General features: G+C 41.1%; 1 protein-coding gene across 1 annotated transcript in view; it reads left to right on the forward strand.

The window, feature by feature from the left end:
* TMEM132B (transmembrane protein 132B) overlaps positions 1-24,379 on the forward strand; it is a 341,477-nt gene that overhangs the window by 307,153 nt on the left and 9,945 nt on the right. The window contains exon 6 of the mRNA XM_011988883.1: positions 18,247-18,452. Coding sequence (XP_011844273.1) covers positions 18,247-18,452 — 206 coding nt within the window. The remainder of the gene's footprint in view (positions 1-18,246; positions 18,453-24,379) is intronic.

The following is a 24,379-nucleotide window of genomic DNA, read 5'->3' on the forward strand; positions in this document are numbered from 1 at the left end:
GCCTGGCTTATTCACTTAAGATAATGATCTCCAGTTCCATCCATGTTGTTGCAAATGAAAAGAGCTCATTCTTTTTTATAGCTGAATAGTACTCCATTGTGTGTATGCACCACATTTTCTTTATCCATTCATCTGATGATGGACACTTAGGTTGCTTCCAAATCTTGGCTATTGTCAACAGTGCCGCAACAAATGTGGGAGTGCAGATATCTCTTTGATGTAATGATTTTCTTTCTTTTGCATATTTATCTAGCAGTGGGATTGCTGGATCATATGATAGCTCAATTTTTAGGTTTTTGAGGAGCTTCCAAACTTTTCTCCACAGTGGTTGTACTAATTTACATTCCTATCAGCAGTGTACAAGGGTTCCCTTTTCTCTCTATCCTTGCTAGCTCTCTATTATTGCCTGTCTTTTGGATAAAAGTCATTTTAACTGGGGTGAGATAATATCTCATTGTCGTTTTGATTTGCATTTCTCTGATAATCAGTGACGTTGAGCCCCTTTTCATATGCCTGTTTGCCATTTGTATGTCTTCTTTTGAGAAATGTCTATTCAAATCTTTTGTTCATGTTTTGATTGAATTATTTGATTTTTTTTCCTATTAAGTTGTTTGAGCTTCTTATATATTTTGGCTATTAATCCCTTGTCAGATGAATAGTTTGCAAATATTTTTATCCCATTCTGTGGGTTGTCTCTTTACTTTGTGGATTGTTTCCTTTGACATGCAGAAGCCTCTTAACTTGATGTGATCCCATTTGCACATTTTTGCTTTAGTTGCCTATGCTTGTGGGATAATATTCAAGAAGTTTTTGCCCAGACCAGTGTTCTGGAGAGATTCCCTAATGTTTTCTTGTAGTAGTTTCATAGTTTGAGGTCTTAGATTTAAGTCTTTAATCCATTTTGGTTTGATTTTTGTATATGGTAAGATATAGAGGTTTAGTTTCATTTCTCTACATATGGATATCCAGTTTTCCCAGCACCATTTATTGAAGAGATTGTTTTTTCCCCAGTGTATGTTCTTGGCACATTTGTTGGAAGTGAGTTCACCGTAGGTGTGTGGATTTGTTTCTGGTCCTCTATTCTGTTCCATTGGTCTATGTGTCTGTTTTTATGCCAGTACCATACTGTTTTGGCTGCTATAGCTCTGTAGTATAATTTAAAGTCAGGTAATGTGATTCCTCCAGTTTTGCTCTCTTTGCTTAGGATAGCTGTGGCTATTCTGGGTCTTTTGTGGTTCCACATAAATTCTAGGATTTTTTTTTTCATTTCTGTGAAGAATGTCATTGGTATTTTGATAGGGATTGCATTTAATCTGTAGATTGCTTTGGGTATTATGCATATTTTAACAATACTTCCAGCCCATGAACATAGAGTATCTTTCCATTTTTTGCTATCCCCTTTAATTTCTTTCATCAATATTTCATAGTTTTCAGTATAGAGATCGTTTACTTCTTTGGTTAATTCCTAGGAATTTAATTTTATTTATTGCTATTGTAAATGGGATTATTTTTTAAATTTCTTTTTCAGATTGTTCATTGTTGACATATAGAAATGCTACTGATTTTTGTATGTTGATTTTGTATGCTGCAATGTTACTGGATTTGTTCATCAGTTCTAATAGTTTTTTAGTGGAGTCTTCAAGTTTTTCCAAATATAAGATCATATAATCTGCAACCAAAGATAATTTAACCTCTCCTTTCCAATTTGGATACTCTTTATTTCTTTCCCTTGTCTGATTGCTTTAGCTAGGACGTCCAGTACTATGCTGAATAACAGTGGTAAAAGTGGGCATCCCTGTCATATTCCAGATCTCAGAGGAAAGGCTTTCAGTTTTTCCCTAATCAGTATAATACTAACTGTGGGTCTGTGGTATATGACTGTTATTATGTTGAGGTATGTTCCTTCTATACTCAGGTTTTTGAAGGTTTTTATCATGAAGAGACATTGAACTTTATCAAATGCTTTTTCAGCATCAATTGAAATGATTATATGGTTTTTATCCTTCATTCTGTTGACATGATGTATCACATTAATTCATTTGCATATGTTGAACCATCCTTGCATCCCAGGGATAAATCCCACTCGGTCATGATGAATCGTCTTTCTAATGTATTGTTGAATTCAGTTTGCTAGTATTTTGTTGAGGATTTTTGCATTAGCATTCACCAGAGGTATTGGCCTGTAGTTTCCTTTTTCTGATGTCTTTGTCTGGTTTTGGTATCAGGGAAATACTGGCCTTGTAGAATGAATTTGGAAGTATTCCCTCCTCCTCCGTTTTTTGGAATAGTTTGAATAGGATTGGTATTAATTCTTCTTTAAATACTTGGTAGAATTTAGCAGTAAAGCCCTCAGGGCCCAGGCTTTTCTTTATTGGGAGACTTTTTATTACAGATTGGATCTCATTACTTGTTATTGGTCTGTTCAGGTTTTGGATTTCTTCATGATTCAATCTTGGTGGGTTAAATGTGTCTAGGAATTTGTCCGTTTCTTCTAGAGTTTCCAATTTATTTATGTATAGTTGCTTATGGTAGCCACTAATAATCCTTTGAATTTCTGCAGTATCAGTTGCAATGTCTCTTTTTTCATCTCTGATTTTGTTTATTTGGATCTTATCTCTTTTTTCTTAGTTATTCTGGCTAAAAGTTTGTCAATTTTGTTTAACTTTTCAAAAAACCAATTTTAGAAAAATTTTATTTTAGGTTCAGGGATATATGTGCAGGTTTGTTATATAGGTAAACGTGTATCATGGGTGCTTATTGTATAGATTATTTTTTCACCCAGGTACTAAGCCTAGTACCCAATATGTTTTTCTGCTCCTCTTCCTCCTCCCATCCTCCATCCTCAATTAGGCCCCACTGTTTGTTGTTCCCTTTTTGTGTACATGAGTTCTCATCATTTAGCTGCTACTTATAAGTGAGAACGTGGTGTTTGGCTTTCTCTTCTTGTGTTAGTTTGGTAAGGATAATGGCCTGCAGATTCATCCATGTTCACACAAAAGGCATGATCTCATTCTTAAAAAAACAACTTTTTGTTTCATTGATCTTTTGTATTGTTTTATTTAATTTAAATTCATTTATTTCTGCTCCAATCTTTATTTCTTTTCTTCTGCTAACTTTGGGTTTGGTTTGCTGTTGCTTTTCTGGTTCTTTAAGATGAATCATTAAATTGTTTATTTGAAGTTTTTCTTCATTTTTGATGTAGGCACTTACAGCTATATACTTCCCTTAGCATTTCTTTTGCTGTATCCCTTAGGTTTTCTTATGTTGTGTTTCCATTAACATTAGTTTTAAGAAATTTTTCAATTTCTTTTCTTAATTTGTTCATTGACCCACTGGTGGTCATTCAGGAGCATGTTGTTTAATTTCCATGTATTTGCATAGTTTCCAAAATTCCTCTTGTTACTGATTTCTAGTTTTATTCCATTGTGGTCTGAGAAGATGCTTAATATTATTTCAAATTTTTAAAAGTGTTTTAAGACTTGTTTTGTGACCTAACATATTGTCTGTCCTTGAGAATAATCCACGTGCTCAGGAAAAGAATGTATATTCTGTAGGCTTTGGATAAAATGTTCTGTAAATATCTATTAGATCCATTTGGTCTATAGTGCAGATTAAGTCCAATGTTTCTTTGTTGATTTTCTGTCTGAAAGATCTGTCCAATGTTGAAAGTGGGATGTTAGAGTGTCCAGCTATTATTGTATTAGAGTTTCTCTCTTTAGTTCTAATAATATTTGCTTTATATATCTGAGTACTCCAGTGTTGGGAGCATATTTAGTTAAAACTGTTATATTATTTTGCTGAATTAACTCATTTATCATTATATAGTGTCCTTCTTTGTCTCTTCTTAGAGTTTTGTCTTGAAGTCAATTTGTCGGATATAAGTGCAGCCACTCCTGTTCTTTTTTGGTTTCCATAGGCATGGAATATCTTTTTTCATCCCTTTATTTTCAGTCTATGTGTGTGTCTTTATAGGTGAAATGTGTTTCTTGTAGGCAACACATCAATGGGCCTTTCTTTTTCTATCCATTTAGCCACTCTGTTTTTTTATTCAAGAGTTTAATCAGTTTACATTCAATGTTATTATTGAGTAAGGACTTACTCCTTCCATTTTGTTACTAGTTTTCTGTTTTTTTGTACTCTTGTCTTCCTTCTTTCTTTCCTTCTCATTTCTTTCTTGTGAAGGTGATTTTTTTTTTTTTTGGTGATACAATTTACTTTCTTGCTTTTTTATATTCTATGTTTGTTACATGTTTTTTGGTTTGAGATTACCATGCAGCTTGCAAATGCTGTCTTATAACCCATTATTTTAAACTGATAACAACTTAACATGGTTTGCATAAACAAATAAGCAAAAAGAAAACTAATAAAAACTCTACACATTAACTTAATCCCCCCACTTTAAAACTTTTTGTTGTTTCTGTTTATATTTTGTTGTACTCTCTATATCCTGAAGAGTTGTTACAGTTATTATTTTTGATTGGTTCATTATTAAGTCTCTCTACTTAGGATAAAAGTAGATTACCCATCCCAGTTACAGTGTTATAATATTCTGTATTTTTCTGTGTACTTACTATTACTAGTGAGTTTTGTACCTTCAGGTAATTACTTATTGCCCATTAATGTCCTTTCTTTCTGATTGAAATACTCCCTTTAGCATTTCTTATAAGACAGGCCTGATGATGAAATCCCTCAGCTTTTGCTTGTCTGGGAAAGTCTTTATTTTTCCTTTATGTTTGAAGGATATTTTGACCAAGGATATTTTTTTTCCTCCTTCAGCACTTTAAATAGGTCATGCCACTCTCTTCTGGCCTTTAAGGTTTTTACTGAAAATTCTGCTGCTAGATGTATTGAAGCTCCATTATATGTTATTTGTTTCTGTTCTCTTGCTATTTTTAGGATCTATTCTTTATCCTTGATATTGGAGAGTTTGATTATTAAATGCCTTGTAGTAATCTTCTTTGGGTTAAATCTTCTTGGTGTTCTATAACCTTCTTGTGCTTGGATAGTGACTTTTTTGTAGTTTGGAGAAGTTCTCTGTTATTATCCCACTAAATAAAGTTTCTACCTGTCTCTTTCTCTACCTCTTCTTCGAAGCCAATAACTCTCAGATTTGTCCTTTTGAAGCTATTTTCTTGTAGGTGTGCTACAAGAAAATAGATCTTGTAGGTGTGCTTCCTTGATTTTTATTCTTTTTTTAAATTTTGTATCCTCTGGAGATATATTTTCGAATAACTTGTCTTCAAGCTTAGTGATTCTTTCTTGAATCTCCTTGGTCAATTCTGCTAATTAGTAACTCTAGTGCATTCTTCAGTATGTCAATTGTATTTTTCGGCTCCAGAATTTCTGCTTATTTTTATTTCAATCTCTTTGTTAAATTTATCTGATAGAATTCTGAATTCCTTCTCTGTGTTATCTTGAATTTCTTTGAGTTTCCTCAAGACAGCTATTTTGAATTCTGTGTCTGAATGGTCACATATCTCTGTTTTTCCAGGATTGGTCTCTTGTGCTTCATTTAGTTCATTTGGTGATTTTCGTGGATTGTCTTGATACTTGTAGATGTTTAAATGTGTCTGGGCATTGAAGAGTTAGGTATTTATTATAGTCTTTACTACCTGGACATGTTTGTACCTGTTCTTTTTGGGAAGGCTTTCCAGGTATTCAAAAGGACTTAGGTGTTGTGATCTAAGCTGTTTCTGCTTTAAGGGGCACCCCAAGCCCAGTAATGCTATGTTTCTCGCAGACTCATAGTGGTATCCCCATGATGGTCTTAGTTAAGATATGGGAGAATTCTCTGGTTTATTAGGCAGAGATTCTTGTTCTTTTCCCTTCCTTTCTTCCAAACAAATGGAGTCTCTCTCTCTCTGTTCTGAGCCACCTGAAGCTGGGAGTGGAGTGACATAAGCACCCCTGTGGCCACTCCCACTATGACTCTGCTGGGCCAGACCTGAAGCCAGCACAGCACTGGGTCTCATCCAAGGCCTGCTGTAACCACTCCCTGGCTACCAGTTATGTTTGCTCAAGGCCCTGGGGATCTACAATCATCAGGTGGCAAAGTCAGCCAGGTTGGTGCCCTTTCCTTCAGGATGGTGAGTTTCCTCAGGTCCTGGGTAGGTCCAGAGGTGCTGTCTGGGATCCAGGGACTAGATTCGAAAACCTTAGAAGTCTACCTGGTGTTCTACTGCACTGTGGCTGAGATGACACTCACACCACTAGACGCAGTCCTTCCCACTCTTCCTTCCCCTTTCCAAATGCAAAGAAGCCTCACCCTGGGGCCACCACCGCCACAGGCCCACAGAGAGTACTGCCAGACTACTGCCCATGTGCCCTTAAGGTCCAAGATCTCTTCAGTCAGCTTGTAGTGAAGGCTGCCTGGCCCGAGGCTCACCCTGCAGGGCAGTGGGCTCCCCTCTGGCCCATAGCAGGCCCGGACATGCCATCCAAGAGCAAGTCTTCTAATTGGGGGCCCCAAGAGCCCACTTGGTGCTCTACCCATGTGTGGCCAAGCTGCCACCTAAGGTGCAAGAGAAATTCTGTACTTTTCCCTCTGCTTTTTTTAAGCAGGAGTCTTGTCCTGTAACCATCACAGCTGGGAATGTGCTGAGTTTCACCTGAAGCCAGCAAATCTCAGAGGCTTACCCATGGCCCTTGATATACTACCAGGATATTGCTGCTGGTTTTTCAGGACCCAAGGATTCTTCAGCTAGTAGGTAATAAATGCTGCCAGGACTGGGTCCTTTCCTTCAAGGCAGTGGGTTCCCTTCTGGCCCAGGGTATGTCTAGTAATGTTATCTGGGAGCTAGGGCATGGAAAAGAGGCCTCAGGACGCTGATCTGTGCCCTATTCTGTTGTGTCTGAGTTGCTATCCAAGATACAAGACAAAGTTCTTCCCATTCTTCCTTCTCTCCTCAAGTGGAGGGAAGGGGTCTTTTGCGGTACTGTAAGCTGTACAGCCTGGGGTGAGGGAAGGGTGATGCCAGCACTCCCTTAGCTGCCCAAGCTGGTGTCTCAGTAGGTCATGTGCCCCCAGGTCCACTGGCCCTGGGCCCAGTTCAGCACTAGGACTTGCCTAGGTGTTGTAATCTTTGTGGACTAGACTGCCTTTCAAGTTTATTTAGGAACACAGAGCACTTTAGCCCACAGTGGTTAAGGATTGCAGAAATTCAAGTTTGGACTGCTGGGATTGGAGATTCCTTTCTACCTAGGGCTGGTTTTATTTATTCATTCATTCATTCTTTAAGCTCTGGGGTACATGTGCAGAATGTGCAGGTTTGTTACATAGGTACACATGTGCAGAATGTGCAGGTTTGTTACATAGGTACACATGTGCAGAATGTGCAGGTTTGTTACATAGGTATACATATGCCATGCTGGCTTGCTGCACCCATCAACTTGTCATCTACATTAGGTATTTCTCCTCCTAATGCTATCCCTCCCTTAGCCACCCACCTCCGACAGGCCCAGTGTGTGATGTTCCCCTCCCTGTGTCCATGTATTCTCATTGTTCAACTCCCACTTATGAGTGAGAACATGCAGTGTTTGGTTTTCTGTTCCTGTGTCAGTTTGCTGAGAATGATCGTTTCCACCTTCCTCCGTGTCCCTGCAATGGACACAAACTCATCCTTTTTTATGGCTGCACAGTATTCCATGGTGTATATGTGCCACATTTTCTTTATCCAGTCTATCACTAATGGACATTTGGGTTGGTTCCAAGTCTTTGCTATTGTGAACAGTGCCACAGTAAACATACGTGTGCATGTGTCTTTATAGCAGAATGATTTATAATCCTTTAGGTATATATCCAGTAATGGGATTGCTGGGTCAAATGGCATTTCTGGTCCTAGATCCTTGAGGAACTGCCACACTGTCTTCCACAATGGTTGAACTAATTTACACTCCCACCAACAGTGTAAAAGCGTTGCTGTTTCTCCACATCCTCTTCAGCATCTGTTGTATCCTGAGATACCATCTCATGTCAGTTAGAATGGTGATCATTAACAAGTTAGGGCTGCTTTAAATGCTCCCTCTGTAGGTGGGTGTCAGCAAATTTGGTCTGGTTTCTCTTTCTGCTATAACAGGGTGGCAATGAATTCAATGCCTCACAATTGCTGTGCTCTTCCTTCCCCAGAGCACTGAAATGCTCTCTGCACCACACTGCCACTGCTGGGAGTGGGGTGTGGGTGGTGGTGGTGATTCGAGATTCCTTTTTCTACCTCTTCAGTGCCTCTTTCAGTGATATTAAGTTAAAGCCAGGTACTGTTAGTGCTCACCTGAGTTTTGGTTCCCATGAAGGTGCTTTTTTGGTGTGTAGATAGTTGCTAAATTGGTGTCCTTGTGGTAGGGATGGTCGATGGAGCCTTCTGTTTCACCATCTTGCTTTCCTCCTCCCCAGGTTTGGTTGCTATTTTGGTTACCCTCAGTGCACTGTGGGCTTGAAATTCCTTTAGCGATTCCTTGCACTTAGAATGTGAGCGATTTTCCAGAGGTTATTTTCTCAGTGTCTGCTTCCTTCTTGACTTTGAATATTTCCAATGTGCCCAAGAGAGAATCTGTTTCCTGTAGCTCTCCTAATTGTATTCTCTATTATTTTTACTTGGTGCTTCTTAGCCTAGTGGAGGACCAGGGCCAAATTCTCTGAGGTTCCGATTAAGCATTAGGCTTGGTAGACACTGTAGCACTTAGCCTCTAGTGTATGGCTTTCCAAGGTGCTCCTACCCCTCTTCAAGCTGTGGTGTGTCTAGCATGTATTCTCATCCCTCCCTCAGGGTAGAGCTGTTTCTTTTCCTTTCCTTTAGATGCAATGAGTTTCCACAGTATCCTGATTGACAGTTTTTATTATACTTCTGCCTGAAGACTAAGACTTTGTCCCATAGCGAAAATAGAAGAGATGAAACTGCAGAGAGTTAGCACTGACTGCCATTTCTCTCTGCAGCCAGGATCGTGAGGGAAGCTGTCTCGAGATTATCTCACATCCTCTGTCTAAGTGTCTGGTGAGATTCTTAGAACCTTCAAGAGGGTGCAAACTCCCCTGTATTTACAGTCCCCAGGGTCTTTACACTCTCACAATAGTCCACATTGGTTCCATAGAAATGTATCTAAAAGTTTTACTTGAATCCTTATCAGCTTATGTGGCATTCAGCAATGCCTACCCCGGGGAAGCAAATGCTTAATACATATTTCTCCCTGCAGGATCATGTCTTTCTCCAGAATGCAGGTTAGTTTGTTACCCTGCAACCACAGTTCTCAAACTTAATTAAAAATATTAATTTGTAGTTTGATAAGGAGGGGAGAAATGCTTTTTGGTGCTCTTCATTTCTGAGTTGAAACTAGGGACCTGGCTGTCTTGATTTTGTCTCTGATTTTTATCAGAGAATAATCCAGGCTGCTTTAACTATACAAAAACTAAGAGTGAACTCAACATATAGAGGGGATCGGAGGATACTCAACATAGAGAGAGGATGAGAGATCTGAACTTACTTCTTTAGCTTTCTGAACCCTGAATATCTGAGACAAATCCCAGTCAATTTAGAAAGTTTGTTTTGCCAAGGTTAAGGACACATGCCCATGACACACACTCAGGAGGTCCTGACGACATGTGCCCAAGGTGGTAGGGCACAGCTTGGTTTTATACATTTTAGGGAGACATGAGACATCAATCAATATATGTAAGATGAACATTGGTTTGGTTCGGAAAGGCAGGACACCTGGAAGCAAAGTCGGGGGACAACTTGAAGTGGGTAGGGGACTTCCAGGTCATAGGTAGATAAGAGAAAAATTGTTGCCTTCTTTTGAGTTTCTAATTAGTCTTTCCGAAGGAGGCAATCAGATACGCATTTATCTCAGTGAGCAGAGGGGTGACTTTGAATAGAATGGGAGGTAGGTTTGCCCTACGTAGTTCCCAGCTTGACCTTTCCCTTTAGCTTAGTGATTTTGGGGTCCCTAGGATTATTTTCCTTTCACAGCTTGAACTCTGAACCTCTCTCCCTGACCTCTAAACTCATGTATCCAACTTCTTAACATTTTCATTCAGATTTCTAATGAGCATTTTGAATTCAACATTTTCAAAACTGAAGTCTGGGTTCTTTCTCTCTTCCCTAAATACACATCTTGTGCTGCCTTCTCCTATCACAGGGTTAGGAACTGCATTCTTTTGGTTGGCCAAAAACTCAGAAACCCTGTGTGACTTTTCCCTCTCACTCGCATTCAAAATCCATTTCAATATCAAATCCCATCTCATCACCTCTGTCACTACCACTGTGATTGAAGCCACCTTCACATTTCTGTTGGATGGGTTGAGTCAGCCCCTGAATGGTCTCCCTACCTGCCAGAGGTATCCTGTTAATTTTGTTAGCTCAAGCCACTTTCTTGCTCCAAACATGACAGAACATCTCATTACACTTACAGGAGTAAAATCCAAACCCTTGCCTTCTTCTCTGATCTCATTTCCCTGATCTTTGCTCATTCGCTTTCAGCTATTTTCCCCTTTTTATTGGCCCTTAAATATGGCAGGAACATTCCTGTCTCAGGGCCTTCATACTTCTTGTTTCCTCTGGTTTGAGTGATCTTCTGCATGTCCCCATGACTCCGTTCCTCACTTCAGTCAGGTCTCTACTCAAATGTTACTTCTCCAAAGGGCCCTTTCTTTCCTCTTCTAATTAAAATAACATACTCTATCATCACTGTCTATTCTCTTCCGTGCTTTATTTTTTCTTTCAAGCCTGTTTCACTGCCTGGTATTATATTATATATCTACATGGTTGTTTAATTTGTCTGTCTCCCCTAATTAGACTATCAGTTTCATAAGAACAGGAACTCTATTCCTCATTGCTCTACTCTCAGCACCTAGGACAATTCTTGAGTCTTAGTCAATAGTAAATAAATATTTATGGAATGAATGGATGTTCATTCCTGTTTTATAGATGAAGGATCTCAGGCAAAGAAAGGTTACATTGTAACAAAATATACTGAAACTCTGAGCTTGATTTCTAACCCTTCCAAACAAAAGAATGTCAGAGCTGGAAAGTTTAGGTTCCTTAAGGTTCACAGAGGCAGAATCTGAGCCTCAGAGATTGGGGAGCAACTTGCTCAGAAGTGGTGAAGGGAAGGGTTGAGGTGAGGACCCAGGTCTCTGGACCTCAATCTGTGGCACTGAACTTCCCTCTAAGCTTCGCCTGGACATGGGGGTTTACTCGAAGGAATGTGAAAAGTACTAATTAAATATTGTTTTGTGGTACGTTCCACAGTCCTGAGATTAGTTCTGAGAAGACAGTCCTTCCATAGATTACAACCATGAACTCAGGATAAAATTAAAAAATAAAAATCTCTGAAGAGTGAACAAAAGCAAGAGTATTTTGGAGGGGAGTCAAACTTGGAGAAAATGACCAGAACAGCGAATTTTCCTGATTTGGTGGCCTTTGTCCTGAGGACACCTGCATTTGCAGCAATAAAGTGGGCAAATTAAACTGCTGGAGAGGCCGGGCACGGCGGCTCACGCCTGTCATCCAAGTACTGTGGGAGGCTGAGGTGGCTGGATCACAAGGTCAGGAGTTTGAGACCAGCCTGACCAACATGGTGAAACCCCGTCTCTACTAAAAATACAAAAATTAGCTGGGCTTGGTGGTGTGCACCTGTAATCCCAGCTACTCAGGAGGCTGAGGCAGGAGAATTGCTTGAATCTGGGAGGTGGAGGTTGCAGTGAGCTGAGATTGCTCCACGGCATGCCAGCCTGGGCGACAGAGCGAGATTCTGTCTCAAAATAAAACAACAACAAAAACAGCAACAACAACAACAACAAAAAACTGCTGTAGAAACTCCTCCATCATTGTGGCTGAAAGCAACCAGGGAAAAGAGCCCAGGGTAACCACTGACACACGTAATAATAAGGATGACTCTCAGAATCATCATACTTGTGGAAAAAAAACAGACATAAAGAGTGCATATTGTGATTCCATTTTTATAAAATTCTAGAAAATGGAAACCAATCTGTGGTGGTGAAAAGCACATCAGTGGTTGCCTGGGGCCGGGAGAAGAAGGAGCCATGGACTGAAAAGACGCATTAGGATCTGTTTTGGGGTGACAGAATGACAGAATGTTCTGTGTAGTGTTTTCATGGGTGGACACTGCGAAACTCATTGAACTTTATCATTTAAATGGATACACTGTATTCCACATAAATTACAACTCAATCTGGTTGATAAAAAGTACTGATGTGTGTATTTAGGTCTTGCCTTTCCCAATCAGCCTGTGGTCCCCTGGAGGAAGGGCCATGTCTTCCTTGCCTGGGTTGCACTGAAGCCATAACACAGTGCTGAGGAGGCCTCGGGCACAGAGAGACTAAGTGGGAAACACTGCTCTGCCTTTCACTAGCTGTGATCCCTTAACTAGCAGCGTCTCCTTGGCCTCAGTCTACCCTCCATAATATAGGGACAAAAATGTAATGTGCAGAGTATTTGGAGAGGTGAATGGGTATAATTCTACATAAAATTTTGAAAACAATGCAGGGTTCATAGTAAGAACTTAATACATGATAGATATTATTATTCCTTTGGCATTTATTATTAATTAAAAACTCAAGGTAAAATAAATATTTTTGAGTACATACTGCGCCTCAGACGTGGTACACTTCATTAAACTCAGTAATACATACAAAGTGTTTGATTCAGATAATAAGTGAATATCAAAGGGTTTTCGCTACATAGTTTTGATTCTTTTCCCTATTTTAATATGGAATTTCAGCATTGTTTGTAAGTTTGTGAGAAACATACTACCTGATTCTGTAGCATTTTTTTTCTTCTAACATAGCGGCTCATGTCTCGGGTTGGGAGAGGGGTCATGAGGGAAGCCCAGTGCACAGTCAGCCTCCCATCAGTGCAGGCAGATGGGTCAACAGTGTGGCAAACACAGAGGGTGGCTGATGCACAGATTAAATTCTTGCCTCTTTTAAAAATAGAACATGAAGTAAATGTTGTGTCTTACAAGATACCCAAAGGAAACATATTCACATCTGGAGAGCCCCTTTTAGCCTCTTTTATTATAAAGCAATGTAGTTGCAGAAGTGTAATTTGACAGTAAAAAAATTAACCTCTAAAGGCAACTTTCCCAGGATGACATTTACAGGCCATCTCACACATGCTGATAGATTAACATGACACAAATCATCTGTTTTCAATCTCCATGTTCCTGTCCTCAGCTCTTCTTAAATTAGGATTGACAGCATTTGGTTTTCGATGTTCCTCTTGGGGCTTAGAGAGCCCTGAAGGTATCATTTAGATGAGTGATGGGAATCTGACTCTGATCTTTATTTTGCTATGTCTTCCTGTCATCTCCCCACATCCCTCCTTCCCCTGCCAATAAAACACACATGTATCTCATACACAGAGATCTTAATTCTCAGTTAAAAGGCCAAATTGACTACTGGGAATCCAAGGCCTCACATTTATCAGCTTTGTTCCTTCTGGTCTTCTCTCATAATATATGAAATCACTTGCATTTTTCTTAATGCCATTACCATGATAACCTTGTGTAAGTCACCTTCTTTGCCTTCTTACAGATACACTCACTACTGGTGGTGGTGTACAGAAATGAATGGGTCTCAGAGGAAACAGCTGTGACATATTCATTCACACACTCAGCATCTATTTATTGAATAACTTCTGTGTGCCCAGCACTGTGCTATTAGCAGAGACAGCAGGGAAGAGGAGAAAGGTTCATGGTATGAAGCAGATTACCATCAGGTGGGGAAGATACATAAGAAACAACCAGGAGCATTAGGAGAGTGGTAATTATTGTGAAGGAGTACATTATATAACAGAGCAATCTGGTGCGATTAATACAGTGTAAGTGACATGATATCAGCAATATGAAGAGTCTAAGTAATGGAGCATGTTGTACATTTAGTGTACACAGTAGCACACACAGCAAGTTAGATACAGGAAAATAGTGACCAGAGGCGGGTACCAAGTTTAAATTAGGAGTGACTCAGGGAATGCATTCTGAGGGGTGGCGTTTGAGATGCAGTCCTATGTCATTTATAATCCTTTTGGTGAAAAGTAACAAAACCACATAGACCAATTTGGCTTTAGCCACAAGAACAATAATCAGCTGATTAAACGCCTCAAAGTCGGGGGGTCCAGGTGGGCTGCTCCAGCGGCTCCTCTAGGTCATCAAGGGCCCAGGTTCCTTAGCTCCCAGGGTTAGCCTGGCCCACGGCTGGCTCCCTCAGGGCTCTGGGATCCCTGCAGCAGTTCCTGTCGTCAGTTCCCACGCGACAACATCCGGTGGGAGGAGGAGGCGCCACTTTCCGTGAGTCTCTTTGATCAAGGAGATGTTTCCCAGAAGCCCTAGTAGCCTTCTCACAGCTCATTGGCCAGAGTAATAGCACGTGCTTTCCCCTAAACCAATCACTGGCAAAGAGGATGGAGGTTTAATGATGGAGTTAGGGAGGCCTGTGGTGAATGGAGGGCGGTGGATTTCCTGAAGGAAACCTTTTTTAATATTAGAAAAGAGGAAAATGTATGTGTGTCGGGCAGAGGTGCTGGTGCATAGTTGACTGGGCAGTAGAAAACCAGTTATGAAGGACATCGGATCACATTCCTGGGAAGACCATGGCATGGCCTTGGGACGGGGCTAAGCCTAGGAGAGCTCAGGGGAGCAGTGAAGACCCATGAAGAAGGACCTGTGCCGGGTAGGGAGGGCATGCAAGGTGAGGCCAGAGAAGGAAGCAGGTCCAAGGCATTGGGGCCTGGTAGGCCCCTGTAAGGCATTTGGATTGTATCTGGCGTAGCACAAGAAGTCCCTGGAGAGGACAGAGGTAATCAAGCAGAGGAGACAGCCCTGGGCCAGCAGTCAGCAGTCAGTGTTGATATATGCAAAATGCTGTGCAAGAGGCAGTACCTTTCTTTACGCTGGATTCAGTACAGGTAAAATGAGGCTCATGACACCCACCTTGTGGCGTCACCATGGGACTTACTGCGTTGAAAGGAGAGTGTGGCGGCCATGAGGTCCTGTACAAGTGTGAGCTGTCTTGTTCTCATCATTTGAGATAGTTATAAAATCCCTGTGAACACTGAATTAGTGAGTACTGAACCTTTGCTTGTAGGAGAAATAGACACACACACACACACACACACACACACACACACACATTTCAAATAGTCTATAATCTTCTATTACAAAGGAAATATTGAAGTTTGGAAGTGTTAGTTGACTTATCTGAGGCTGCCTCACTGACAGGTGCCAGAGCAGGCATTCAGATTCTGTCCCGCTGCATCCAGCGCCCAAGCTGAAGCTTCCGACACCGCGCTCCACTGCCCCCTGTATTGTCCGTGCTCTGGTCTTTGTATGAGAGCTGAGACAAGATGGCAGAGCGAGTACTTGCTTGACCTCAATTGGGGATGTGTGCATGGCAGGTGGTTCAAAATTTTCCCCGCTCTGTGCAATTCCACAAATGACCAAAAAGGCACTGCAAGTACTGACTCTGGGGTTACAAATAACTTTTAGGGAGTAGATGAGTTTGCAAATATGGAATCCACAAATACTGATGGTCATCTGTAATTGGTGAGACCATGAAGTGAGAAACTCTGGTTTCTGTATATCTAATATATCCTTTGTACATTGTTAGATACCTCAAGTCTTAGTACTCAATATGATTAGCCTTATTTGTGCTGTTTTGATTGAATTACTTAAAATGGAGGACATACACTTTTTTAAGGGTATGCATATCGCGGGAGAGAAAACTCAAAAGATAGTCAACATAAAGAACTGCTAAGCCCTCTTACTTTGTTATGTTTTTAATTAATTAATTTTTTCCATATGGGCTCTACATCACTTCCTAAAAGATGGGGCAGGTTTAAGTCTGTAGTGCTCTGAAAGGATGCAGACAGTTACATTATTTATTCCTTATTAACATAGAAACAGCTTCACAGTTTCCAAAACCGGTGTGTTCTCTCCAGTGGGATGTGATTCAGAGTGATTTGAAGTGTGATTGGGGGTGGTTGGGTAGCAGTAAACAAGGGAGAACCATAATTTTACATAAATGCAGGAGGATTGAGGTCTGCACTATGGAACGTTGGACTGAGAAAATTCTCGCAATAAGTGATAACCACCTGAGCTAGGGAGAAGTGAGAGCAGAACTCCCCAATGTATCCACTGCAGGTTTCTAAGTCATAGGGGACCTCAATCTCTTTTTTTCTGAGCAGGGTTGGGGGGACTTCATTCTCTTGAGGTAGTCTGCATGCCACAGGCAGAACAGGCAGTGAGTTCAGGGGAAATTAGAGGTCTTACTGAGCCTTCACCTTCTCCTAGTGCAGTGCTTCGTTGGGAAGGCAGATGTTTCTCTATAATGGGGCTTCCACATCTTGAGTACCTGAATGGATGGCAGTCAGGCTCAGCATTGTGTCAACATCTATTAAAAATAAGAACATGATCCTCCATTCCATTTTCTGCTCTAAATGGAAATCTTGTTCTGATTATTTACAGTCCTGGGCACAATGAAGCAGATTTAACTGCCTCAAACGTGCTCTAAAATACAGCTCATTTGGTTGCTTCATTGTTGTTCTTCTCTCTCTTTTTATAAAACAAAGCAAAAAGAGGGATAGAAGTAGATTCTTTTTTTAATTTGAAAAGTTAAAGAAATGCCATATTCAGCTCCCCCTGGAATTTTGGGCATGAGAGACACATTAGCTATCAGCCTAATGGTAGCTCTATCCACTGCTATCTTAGGCCTGGAGGGAAAAAGATTTTAGACTGCTAAGTTCTGACAGGATAGGAAAGGAGCTCCAAAAATGAACTTAGCCAGACTCCAGTAACTCTCCAGCAATCCTTGTTCATTGCTTTGTGGACTAGGATTATCAAGTCAAAGTCTCAATGATTTCAGCAGATCTCCCAATGAGTAGCCTACATTAATTATACTTAAGGATTCCTAAAGACATCATTGGTGTTGAGAAGTGGAAGTGACAAGGATCCATCCCTGTGACTGAGGATGCAGGGTGAGTCTTAAGTGTCCCATTAGCTATTTTCTCCTCGGTTTCCACGGCGAGCTGCAGTGTAGAGCTATTGGGTGGTAAAAGGCTGATTTCTTCATTTCCAAGGAAGCACATTCATACTGGTGGCATTTTTTTTGGGAGGGAGGGAAGGTGGTAATTTATCTCAAACAACTTGGAAGTTCACTCTTTAAGTTTGAAAGTGGGCACTTCTGAACATTGTTCTTGAGCCATTCACTTGACCATGTCAAATAGGCAGTTGGACGTGTGTATCTCAGGCTCAGAAGGGAGGCCTGAGTTGTAGTTACAGATTCAAGTGAGGAAGAGAAACAACAAGAGCAAGTCCTAGTTTCTGGCTTGCAAAAGTGGGGCTGTGGTGGCTCCACTGGTTGAGGTGGGGGCCCTGCCAGCAGCCCAGGCTTGACACTGCCCCTCAGCAGTATGAATGCAAAGGTTGCACACTACTTTTTATTTTCTGTCCTCTGCTCATGAAATGATTTGTGATCCCTCTTTCTTCTCTCCACCTAGATACATAAATACATTTTCCTGATTGTCCAGGAGAGAAAGTCAGCAACAATTTATTTGCTTATCCTGAAAATGTGAAGTAAAATGGGGACTTAAATGGTCTAATGCTCAACCTACTGAAGCATGCACATTAGAGAGGCCACCCCCAAGTGCTGAGTCAAAAGACCATGGTGAAATGCCACATTCATTCTGCAAAATTATAGCTGAATGGGGCAAAAATAATTGTATCCACGTTTCTAATGCATTTCACAACTATTTTGCCTACCAGGATTTTAATCTAGTGCAAAGCTCTCCTGATTTTTCAGAGATCCTCAGTATGACTTGAATAATGTGCTCTTTCAGTAACATAAAAACCTTTTATGCATCTTCAGATATGGTGCAGGAGTGAACTATGAGGCACCTGGGGTTTGATTAGTGATCGTTTGAGTACATAAAAAAGGTAAGATAAAGAAAAACACTGACACATACACACAAAAGGCAACAGAGGTTATATAACTCCATTAAATTATGTTAATGGTTTTACTTGTCAGTATTTTGTAATACAAAATAGTTTTCCTGGAGTCTATTTGTCAGTATTTGTCACTAATTAGTGCCTACAAATTACCTTTTGTACAAGTTCTGTTCATCGGGTGGTTTTGGTGTCTAATAAATCAGAGCTGCTGCAGTTCATGAACTTTCAGTGTTGTTAGTATTTGCTTGTGCTTTTCCTCCTGATGCATCTCAAGGTTCTACCTCCTCCCCAAAGGTTTCCAACAACTGTGATTCCATTTTTGTGAACGGGAAGGAAATGAAGAGCAAAGTGGACACAATTGTGAACTTCACCCACCAGCATTTCACCTCCCAGTTCGAGGTCACTGTCTGGGCGCCCAGACTCCCCCTGCAGATTGAGATCTCAGACACTGAGCTGAGCCAGATCAAGGGCTGGAGGATCCCGGTTGCTGCCAACAGAAGGTGAGGAATCAAAGAGAAGACTTTGGATCTGATTGTCCTGGGGCCCAGATCTTTGTGGGAGGCAAATTGGCCCTCAGGGACTCAAGCCCTTGGGAAGCAACATCCGCGGTGGGAAGCGTGGTCTGGGTTTTGGGTTCAGATGGATCTGACTTGAGTACTTACTAGCAACTTGACATGAGGAAATTTTAATGAAGATAATCGTAATAATAATAGTAACAACCTCATAGAGTAGTTGCTAGGATTCAGTAAAATGAATGCAATACGTAACAAGCACCTACTACAAGATGTGGCATTTAGGACATAGCTATTTTCCATTCCCCACTCACTTCTCTATTGTTCATTCCTATGTTATTCACTCTCAGTTCCCCTGCTTGTAAATGTCAGCCTTCCTCCATGGAGCACAGTACAGTGGTTAAGACTGTGGGCTGTGGGATAAGGCTGCCTGAGTTGTTCCCCCCTCTCCCCGCACCGGGTAAGACTCTTCATTTTGCTGCCTGAATTTTAACCCCAGCTTTACAACTTGTACCTATGTGATGTTGGACGTGTGATTTAACCTATCTCTTTCTCAGTTTCCTCATCTATCAATTAGGGATGGTAACATTACTGAAGGGTTGTCCCAAGAACTCAGTGAATGGATACATACTATAGTAGACAGTTCTAAAGATGACTCTCGCCTGTAATCCCAGCACTTTGGGAGGCCGAGGCGGGTGGATCACGAGGTCAGGAGATCAAGACCATCCTGGCTAACATGGTGAAACCCCATCTCTACTAAAAATACAAAAAAATTAGCCGGGTGAGGTGGCAGGCGTCTATAGTCCCAGCTATTTGGGAGACTGAGGCAGGATAATGGCATGAACCTGGGAGGCAGAGTTTGCAGTGAGTCGAGATCACGCTACTGCACTCCAGCCTGGGCGACAGAGCAAGGCTCTGTATCACACACAAAAAAAAAAAAAAAAAAAATCCCCTTCCCATGATCCCCATCTCCTTCTTCTTCAAACACTAATCTGGTAGTGCTGGGAGGGGATTTTACAGATGTAACTACAATGCCAAATCAGTGGACCTTAAAATACAGAGATTGGCCAGGTGCAGGGACCCACCAGAGAAGCCTCTGAAAGCAGAGTTCCTGCCAACTGGTAGCAGAAGGGGAAGTTGGGAAGATTTGAGGATGAGAACAACGTGATGATGTACTGCTGGCTTTGAAGGTGGCTTGAGCCACTTGCTGACGAATGTGGACTGAGCCACTTACCAAGGAATGTGGTAATCTTTATTAGCTGAGAGCAGCCTCCAAATGACAACCAGCCAGGAAATGGGGCCTCAGTTCTATAACCTTAGGAACAGAATTCTGCCAACAACCTGGCTGATCTTAGAAGTGGATTCTTCCCTAGCACTTCCAGATAAGAGACCAGCCCAGTTGACGCCTTAATATTGAACCTGTGAATCTCTGTGTAGAGAATTCAGTTGAGCCTGTCTGGATTACTGGCTTGCAGAACTGTGAGTGTGTTGGTGTGGGCATTGTTTTAAACCATGAAGTTTGTGGTCATTTGTTATGCAGCAATAGAAAACGAATATAGAGCCTGTTGCCCAGTGGTGGCTTGTAGCCATAAGTCATACCTCAAACGTGAGTGTGCCTTTGGAATCAGGGAGTGAGTGGAGGCTGGAAGATTTTGAGGAGCATAATGGAAAAAGAATCAATTGCCTTGAACAGATTGTTAGTAGAAACATGGGTGTTAAAGACGTTGTACATGATGCATGAGGATCATTGTAGAGAAATCCCAAATCGCCTTACAGAAAGCTGAGATCATTGTGCACAAATGGGAAGTAGAAATCTGAACTTCAAAAATGCTGCCAGTGAGGGTTCAGGGGGAGTTGAGGAGCATGGATTCTGGTTAGGAGGTGACAGAGTGCTTCGCAAGATTGTGCCCTGCAGGTGTGTGGAAAGCAAGTGAGGTCAGATAGTTAGCTGAGGAGAAGACCAGGCAAATACTGAATGTGCACTTAGATTCATCTTGCTGCTAATAGCAGAATGCAAGAGGAGAGAGAAAATTTTGGAAGGGCTATGAGACAAAAAGAAACAGGGACCTGATGATGTTGAAATTTTCAGTCTTTCCAGACAGCAAATGATGAAGAAATTTTAAGAGATTCACTGTCAGAAAAGTGTGCTTGAAGCAAAAGGCCAAGGGTGGATCTTGAAAACCCATTGCTGAAACTTGAAGGGCCGCTGGGGGAGGTGATACTGCCCTGCCTGCCTGATGTCTTCCAGCCTCCACCCAGGCCAGGGAGGTGCCCTCGTCTCCGTTGGGCAAACCCAGAGATATTCAAGTGGGATTCCTGCTTCACTGCAGGAAACCACAGGACCAGGGGAACAAAACAGACCAGAATAGCACCTGAGGGCTCTCAAGCCAAATTGTCATTAGAACCTAAGTGCACAAAAGTAGCCTAGGACATATGCACTGAAACAAAGCAAATTTAACTACAATAGATTTCAGTTGAACCCAGAGTTTCCTGTCATAATGTACAAAATATCCAGAACATAACAAAAATATCACTCGTCATACCAAGAATTAGATAAACCACAACTTGAATGAGAAAAGATGGTCAACTGATGGCAATGCCCAGATAAACCAGATGTTAGAATATCTGACAAGGATTTTAAAGCAGCCATAGCAAAGGAAAAAAAAAAAAGCTTTCAGTAAGAAATTAGAAATAGCCTTGGAATCAATTAAAAAGGAAAATATCTCAGCAAGGAAACATAACTTATAAAAAAGAACCAGATGTAAATTATAGAAAAATATAGAAACGAGGGTGAACAAAAGCCCTCAATAGGCTCAGCAGTACAGTGAGATGACAGAGGATAAAATCAGTGGACTTGAGAACAGACAATACAATTTACTTCATCTAAATAACAGAGAAAGTAGACTTGTGGGAAAAAAGGAATGGAGCATCAGGGGCTTGTGGGACTATAAGAAAATATCTAGGATTCCCATAATTAGAATCCGAGAAGAAAAGGAGAAAAGGTGTTGGGCTCAAACAGTATTTGCAGAGTAATGGCTGAAAACCTCTCCGATTTGTCAAGAGGCATACACGCGTAGTTTCAAAAAGCTTGAGAAACCACAAACATGAGAAGCCCAAAAATCCACGTGAAGACACGTCGTAATTAAACTTCTGAAAATGAAAGACAAAGAAAGTCTTAAACACATCCAGAGACGGGTTATACCAATTTGAATGGCAATGAATTTTTCGCCTGAAACCACAGAGGCCAGAAGGACTTCGCACATTTTTCAGGCGCTAAAAGAAAGGCACTGTCAGCCTCAAATTCTTTACCTGGCAAAAGTATCCTTTAGGAATGAAAGGAGAATAAAGATATTCTTAAATGAACAAAAACTTCGAGAGTTTGTTTTCAGGAGACCTACCTTTAAAGCATGGCTAATGGAACTTCATTAGACAGGAAACTTCAGTAGACAGAAAAAATTATAATGGAAAAGGATTTGGAGCTTCAGAAAGGAAAGAAGAATGATAGAATGAGTAGAAACACTGTTGAATAGGATAGACTTTCCTTCGCATCAATTTTTTACATCATGTTTGGTATTCAAAGGGGAAAGTATGACATTACCTGATGTGGTACTTAGGATAGATAGAAGAACATACTTAAAACAATTATATTCTTAAAAGTGGTTGGGGTGATGGGACTTACAGGGAACTAAGGTATCTACACTCAAAGTAGCAAAGCTTTGGTATCATTAGACTGTAATAAGTTATGCTTGCATGTTAATAAGCTCCGTGTATACCATTGCCAATTTCCTGGTTTTGATATTTTCTTATAGTTAGGAAGATGCTAACTTCAGGGAACTGGGTAAAGAGTGTAGAAAATCTCCTGGTTTTTTGTTTGTTTGTTTGTTTTTTAGCTTTTAGTTAATTTGTAATTATTTTGAAATTAAAAGTTTAAATAAATGAATAGGATACAATCTGCCCTAAAATAACAGGATTGTTTTGTTTCATTACCACAAGATTTCTAAAATCTCATATATTCATTGACCATTATGATGATACTGCCACATTTTAATGAAACACATGCCTAGTGGTGATCTTCTTTTTTACCCATTAATTTAAAGGGAACTTCCCATTGCTAGCACAAATGGTCGACTAGTGTCATTTATCATAAAATAAATTTAACCTAAAATTATTACAAAGAAAACCAAACAGTGTTGTTAAATTCTGAGTAGACACCGTTGCCTGCCTATGTGAACTTGTCTTTATTAACTAATGGAAAGTAGTTAGTTCTGAGAAGCTTTAAAGACATTCTAGCACAGAACAGAGATATTCTCTGTGACATATTCAGAAGGATTGAAAAATAAAATGGGAATCACTTTTCAGTATGTTATTTGTTTTTTTTATTTTTATTTTTTAAATTGAATGCTATGTTTCTTTGCCACCTAATACCATCTGTCTTACTCATGGAGATACTCATTTCTTACTTTGGGAAACCAAAATTATTATGCTATTGTGCTGGTGAAAATTTTTCCTATCATTGTATAAATGGTTCTCAGACCTTTCAGGGAGGCAGAATGTCATATAGGAAAGAAAGTGGCTTTCAGAAGTCAAATGGAGCTGTATCCAGACCTGCTAATTGCCATTTATCTGGGCTACATATTAACCACTCTGAGCCTGGTTTCTTTATGCAAAAATAAGAACATGTTTCATAGCTGTTGAGAAGATGAATGGACTTAGCTATAGAAAGGAAAGGGACACATGTGATGGGGGGCCCTGCCTCGGGAGATGGCCAGCTGTGTGGCCCTGGCTGAGTGGCCACACAAACCATGTCTTGGTTTCCTCACTGGTAAGATCAGAGAAATAATTCAACCTCGCTCTTTGGGGGTGTGTGAAGATTACATGCATTAAATATGCATGGCTGTTGTGTGCTGCATGGGCAATCGATGTCCGCTCTCATCCTTATGTAAGCACGTGGAAGAGGACACACAGTAGGTCTAATTCAGCATGCACGAGTCACTCCCCTTCTCCCCTTCCTCCCCTGACACAATCCCCAGGCACCGAGGGCACAGACTGGTCAGTAGTCACCAAACAAAGCACTCTCAAAGGGACACAGGACTGCTACTTCTTGAGGGGAAGGTTCTGGAATTGCAGAGCCAGAGAGGCTTTCTCAGGGTGGATTGTGGACAGGTGGAGGTTAGAGGATAACAGGTGCCAGGGAGAGAGGAAGGGCCAGAGCCATAAGGAAGGAAGGGAGAAGCCAGGACGGGCAACAGGAGAGACACATTTCAGATGTTTTAGCAGTAGCATGAGCAGGTCTGCTCCCAGAGCAGTGATTTTAGATTAGTGTAGGACGGTAGAAGGAAAGGATCCTTTGGCAGACTTCAGGGCCATAAGCTCAGGAAGCTGCTTCTTTCTGTACAGACTAGAGAGCCTCAGCCAATGAGGAGGTGGGGTGTTAGAACCATCCATGGCCGATGGTTCCTGGTTGGTCTGGGGTTCCTAAAGGGCCATTTCTGAGATGTCATCGTACCTTGACCTACTTGGTCCTCATGTGGAACTATGAGGGAGGAAAGGGGCCCAGCTGTTCCTATGTGTTCGTTTCCAAGGGGAGTAGCGGAGCCTGTGAGAGGGTAGAGAACTTAGCATGAGGTCCAATATCAAAATGAATCCAAACAGCAGTTCTGACTCATATCTTAGGTTCCTCCATCCCACAGGGGAATGGTTTTAAAATTACCAGTTTCCAGGACACCAGGACCAGAGCCTCAGCCTCTGTATGGGCCAGGAAGACAGGAGCTGCCCTTGCCATTCCTGTTGCAAGCACAAAGCACGTGATCCTCACCAAAGTGCTTGTGGAATGAGTGAATGAACAGGGAATGGATAGATGGCTGAGCAGGTCCGGCAGGAGAAAGATCATTTCATTTCATTCTGTGGGCTCACCT

Source organism: Mandrillus leucophaeus, unplaced genomic scaffold (assembly GCF_000951045.1).
Source record: "Mandrillus leucophaeus isolate KB7577 unplaced genomic scaffold, Mleu.le_1.0 Scaffold34, whole genome shotgun sequence".
NCBI lineage: Eukaryota > Metazoa > Chordata > Mammalia > Primates > Cercopithecidae > Mandrillus > Mandrillus leucophaeus.